The following is a 5,743-nucleotide window of genomic DNA, read 5'->3' as shown; positions in this document are numbered from 1 at the left end:
CTAATTGCACAGAGGACACTGGCCAGGAAGCATAATGTATCTCTCGTGGGGACCCTTGGGACAGGCGTGCTTGTGGCTGCCGTCCACCGAGGTCCTGAAGAAGTGCGCGCCGGGGTCGAGGCACGAGGTATATATGTAATAGTTCTTGGTGAAGTCGCACATTTTTCTGATTCTTTTTTCTTTTGTTTCTTCCTATTTGGATGAGTTGAGAGAAGTAATGGGCTGAGTAGTGTAGATATCAGATGCTGATGTTGGAGTTCTTCACTGCCGGGGCCCCAGCATAAAGTCGCAAGAGAAAGATGTGGTAGTGAGGCTTCTTGAAGATGTGAAAAAAAAGGAGTTGCTTTGAAACAAGAGGGAACTTTTGCAAGGCGTAGCTAGCGTAAAAGCTAGGATCGGCAACGAGGATTGAGATATTATTTTCGTTTGCACAAAGCTGTATGAGACAGAGCAGAACTAGATAGGATGGCCCGGACGGCAACTTAGGGTTATATATAAATGCACGTTCGATCGAGGTAACCCAAGATTTGGGTATCCAGAAATCCTGTATAACCCAAGGTGGGAATGGGGGCGAGACGAGGTGAGGTAGGATCGAGTGCAAGGGCCAGGAGAGAGAGGGTCGATCCAGGTGGGTGCGCGTTCCGAGGTGGTATTGTCCATTCGAAAAGGTGGGCTGGGGGTGCGACGAGAGGTGCGTGGAAAATACAATCGATCAACTAGGTAAGGTATATTCCATGACACGGTATGATGAGGTATTTTAAGCCCTACCACAGGTCGGCGAAGGCCAGGAGTAGGTTGTGAGTTTTGCAAACACGTTTGAGCGAAGAAAAAAAAAAGTTTTACTCTGCAGAAGTAAACAAGAAAAAGAGACAGGGAGTTAGCTACTAGCGATCTTGCTACCAAAAAGAGAAGAAGAAAAAGTCACTCGAGTCGACAAAGTCATGGACAAGACATTGGCAAAACTTGATACCAACCGAGAAGGGAGGTAGGTCCTCTCGCCGACATCAAAGAAAGAAGGTCGCGTGTGGTGGGGCGCAATGTACGTACATAGATAGAAAACAAAGACGGTAACGTACTCAAAGTATCAGAATGGAGACAAACCGATGTCAGAGGGCGCAGTCGTCGGGTCCGTGAGCAAGAAGTTGTTGCTGCACTTTGGCCGTTTGTTCATGTCAGTACCGCATTGGTGTCCCTGTCAAAGCTCAAGCTTGCCCATGTCAGGGATCAGGGGCCCTTGAAAGGGAAGAGGTTTTGGAGGGGAGACATGGCATGGATGGGACGGATGTGGTCAGCCCAAGCATAAACGAGCAAGCCCCACGAAATGTCAAAAACTAACTCTCACTCCCCAAATGGCCGTAATAAGGCACATAACATATTAAATAAAAGAGGTCCATCCAAGTTCAACCCAGGGATGAGTTTTAAGAATATGTCCCAGCAAACATCACCTGATGTCGGTCTCGGCGGAATGATGCAGGTGTGCACAGTACTGTACTTACTACCATCGGTGGGAAGTAAAATGCTCGAGGTATTTGAAATGCATTTGATATTCTATGTACCTGAACACTGACCTGGCTTGGCCTGGTCTGGCCCGCCCCCGACAGCATAAATTACCTGTCATGGTTGCATGCTTTTTTATTTCAAGCGTTGCCTGCATATCCGGTGCGTATGTGTGCAAGTGAGTGAGTGAGTGAGTGTGTGTGTGTGTGTGTGGTTTTAGTCGGGCAGAATCTTGGTATTCCGTTAGCGGCGCATAGATTCTGATGCACCAATAGGCTACCCGACTCGCATGCATTTGGACCCCCAATTCCAAGTTACGCAGGGTGAGTGGGAAACTTGTTTATTGTGGAATTGGTTAGCTAAGGCGGTTTAGTTCGAAGTTGCAGTAGCCATGTCACCTGCTTGGGAAAGCCAAGGTGGGATTTACGCAGCGGAAGCGAACGGTCAGCCGAACGAGATCAACTCGGCACACTTCTCCTTTGACGCAAGGTTCAATTGAATGCGACGGTTTCGTTGAAGTATGAAAGGCGAATCAATCTATCCTCGCTTCCACTGCACAGACAAAAGAGAATAAAAAATGAAAAAATAAAAACATAAAAAGTCCAACTATTGATTGAAGATTGTCACTTTTTTTTTCTTTTTTATTAGAATGAATAAAGCACGAGGCTAGGCAACTTTTTTTTTCTGCCCCGCATTCTTCTTGAGCCCCATCAGGGTGTATGTGATGTGATGTCTGGGCGTGTCATTAGTCTTCTTTCCTTTTATTATTTTTCCTCAAACATGGCAATGTCACTCGAATGTGTTTGGAGCGGCGGGGTCAGTGTAACTTCGCCCCGAGCTTTTGGAATGCCGTCGCTGGTCTGGTGTCACTCTAAAAACCACAGTAATACTGGGATCTCGGTTTGCCTGTGGGGCTCATCTAGGGCATCTTCTACTCTTTTCATATCTATCGCATCACACAATATAACTTCAGGCACACCGAAAGAGCTTGGGATTGGATCCATACTCATTGTGCGAATGTGGAAACTTTTATCTTCTGTCATCTTCCCGCTTCCATTGTGCCGTTGTCTTGTGTGATGTGTCAGTGTCTGAACTGCAACAAATCTTCTTTTAACGGTGTTTCGCACGGGACAAATGGAAACTTTTTTTTTCTCTTTCTTTCAGCATCGACACGTAGCATGACTTACAAAGTATCACACTGGGGACGCAAGCGGCATATGTAAGGTATCGGTGGGATGTTCGTGATTCCAGGCAAGGTTGCCAGCGATTGATGATCATGGGCATTATGTTAGCATTACAAATATGCCCCAAGCGAAGAACAACGTCTAGAATCCTCGCCCAGTCTGTCAATCGATTCACCTTTTCTTGTTCACCTACGAGTTAAAGTTGGAGTTACCTATTTATCCATGCTTTTGGCTTCATTCTTGGTACGATCAGGGCCCTTTTTCCTCCGAGAATAATTGATTGACCGCGTAATCACCCCAAGTCCTTGCTCGAGTAGGTGTGGCTCTGATGAATGCCCAATACGCCTATCCAAGCCAACAATTGACTTTGCCTTATCCAGATGTATGAGCCAGTCATGCGTGTTGATGAGGCACCGTGGGCGCCTATATGAGGCTCCAGACGAGAGTCATCGCCACTCGTGATCTTTGTCCCTTTATACTTATATCTGGCTTATGTGCCGCTGCTATTATAGCAGCCATTCATACTACTCGATAGTATATGTGCCGGATTTCCTTCCTTAAGGAGGTGCATACTTTTTTTTCCCTTCTCAAGAAACTTTGTGACGCGCCTCAAGTGGGGTCGCCAGGGAGAGGAGCAGATATGTGATGGAACAGGGCCTGGGCAGGATCGCAGAAAACGCCTTTTTTTTCTTTTATTTTATTTTCAATAGTAGTAAGAGTACCTAGATACGATATATTTATTCATTCCATGGCAAGTCCGTTAGGAGCTTCTTTACCCAGTGAATGTGTCAAAACTAAAAAAAACTCAAACTTGTCAGTGCTAGTAGTAGGCGAAAGTTAGCTATGTTCTCATACGTACCCGAGATCTTCTCAATGAAAAACTCGGGGCCCAAGCGTAGTATTGATGTCGGTCGCCATTCCAAGAACACGCCATGGCCTGGGACCTGACTCTCTTAGGTCCGAGGTTTTGCTGTCAAGTGTCGAGATTGAGGTATGAGTAGGGTAAGTAGCGTAGCACTTTGTACCCAAGCCCAACCCCAACCCCACAGATTGCCACCTTGCTTAGTCGTAGGCGGGAGCCCTCTTGCAGCATTCTTTATTTTTATTTTTATTTTTATTTTCTTTTATTTTCTTCTTTATTTTTATCTTTATTTTCTTGCTTTTATTTATTTTATTTTATTTTATTTTGTCGACGATGGAACCCGCACAAGCTGGTGCCGATTTTGACAAAGTAGGCTGCCGTCTTGGAGTGTTCTCACGTTGCAATGCAAGAGATTGCGCACGTTCAAGTGGGGAAAAGGAAAAAGGGAGAGACAATGAAAACATCGTCTAAAATCCTGCCATGGCCACATGGCAAGCACGAAACGTCGATGCAGCGGCTCTTGGACATTGCATGACATGATGTAGCGTGCTCGTTTATTCCGCATTCCGCAACGCAAACTGTTGAGAACTACAGCATGCAGGGACTGCATATACGCATGCCCGTAATCGCCGTTTGATATTGCCACATCTTCAAACAGTATCACAACAGAAACAAACCTACTGGCAAGACCAAGGTCACGGAACGCCACTCTACAGTTACTTACCACATAATCATAGTTATTGAGTAATTTCTTAGTAACAAGGGAGGGGATGAATGAGAAAAAAAATAAAAATAAAAATAAAATAAATAAAAAGGAACAAGTAATGCAACAGTAAACCTTCAGCCTCGCACCTTCACCAAGCTACAGTACAGCAACTACGTACCTGGATTTCGGTCCACTATTACTATGGTAGTCCAAATTCCCAGCAAACGAAATAGCGACAGCAGTCAACCAGAGTTCAATTACTTGGCGACCGGCATCGCTCAATTCCTGATCCTTGAACCCTGATCATCAAAAAGACAGGTGGGCCACAAAGCCTCTCAAAGGATCGAGCTTACTGTAGAGACGTGGAAGGGGGTGGTTTCTCTTTTTTGAGCTGTCACATTGGTCCAGAGGTACCGAGCTGGCGAAATACTTGCCGAAGCAAGTAGAGGGAAAGATTAATAGACGAGAAAGAGAACACCAACACTACGGAACTGGGCTCCACCTTCAGTACCCAAAATACTCTCATTAGTGGTAAATTAATTGCAGTTTACGAACACGGCTGTCACAGTCGGGTAGGGTTGGAATACCGGGATAGTATGCAATGATCGGTTACTAAGATAAGTATACAATAAGTACCCTGTGTTAATGTGACAAATCTGATTCCCCACGCTTGCCGAGGAAGCCGAGCTTCATGCTATCGCAAACCAGAAAGGGGGTCATCCCATTGTCGCTTTGGTTGATTTCGATATGTGATAGATCTACAGCATAACTCGCTTGTTGCGCGCGTCGATCGGTCACGGACGGGCAACTAGAGCCGCCCGTGCAGAAAGAAGAAGAAAAAAAAAGAAAAGAAAACATAGGTCTCGACCTAGACGACGGCCCAACGAAGGAAGAGAGGCAAGAAATCTATCAGCCAAAACCTTTACTGGTTCAGAGTCACCTTTTACGAGATATCTCCGGGCATCGCCAATGGTGCTCTTACTTCGTAGCCATCAATTGTCCTAGCGGGCAAACTTACCCGCGATCAGGTCATACAGTCTTGGCAGTGGGAGAGGGCCATCATCGTGAATATTCGGGTAATGGGTGACAACTGGTAGGCGAACCAGCCTTTTCTTTCCATGGGTACGGTCAATCATCTGGTACTAGGTATGCAAGTCACATAATCCACTCACAGACACCCCACAGTCTCACCATCGTCAAAGCCCCGACCTGTGGGTGGAGACGCCAAACGAAGACGAAAGAAGAAAAAAAAAAAAAAACTGGCCAGACCAAGTAATTCAGGCCCCCAATTACAAGACTTAACAAGAGGACGACGTGTGGCTTTTCTGTGGTACTGACGGAGCCTTTCTCCATACCAAAAGAAGGAACGAAAAATCCCAACCTGCCTGCCTACCTTGGTCACCTACATACAATACCGACGTAATTACTGCGTTGATACCATATCATCCATCACCCCCACTATGGTTGGAAGCCCGAGTTTCACGATTTGTCTGG

The 5,743-nt window shown here is 45.9% G+C and overlaps 1 protein-coding gene across 1 annotated transcript; it reads right to left on the bottom strand.

The window, feature by feature from the left end:
* PpBr36_08826 (uncharacterized protein) lies at positions 1–162 on the bottom strand (the record flags this gene model as incomplete). The annotated part of the gene is made up of 1 exon (XM_029895951.1): positions 1–162. One exon carries the CDS (start codon positions 160–162, stop codon positions 1–3), a length of 162 nt encoding a protein of 53 aa, XP_029746984.1.
* Positions 163–5,743: the final 5,581 nt, after the last annotated feature.

The sequence above is a fragment of the Pyricularia pennisetigena genome, chromosome 5, assembly GCF_004337985.1.
Source record: "Pyricularia pennisetigena strain Br36 chromosome 5, whole genome shotgun sequence".
Classification (NCBI taxonomy): domain Eukaryota; kingdom Fungi; phylum Ascomycota; class Sordariomycetes; order Magnaporthales; family Pyriculariaceae; genus Pyricularia; species Pyricularia pennisetigena.
This window is presented reverse-complemented; position numbering and strand designations above follow the sequence as displayed.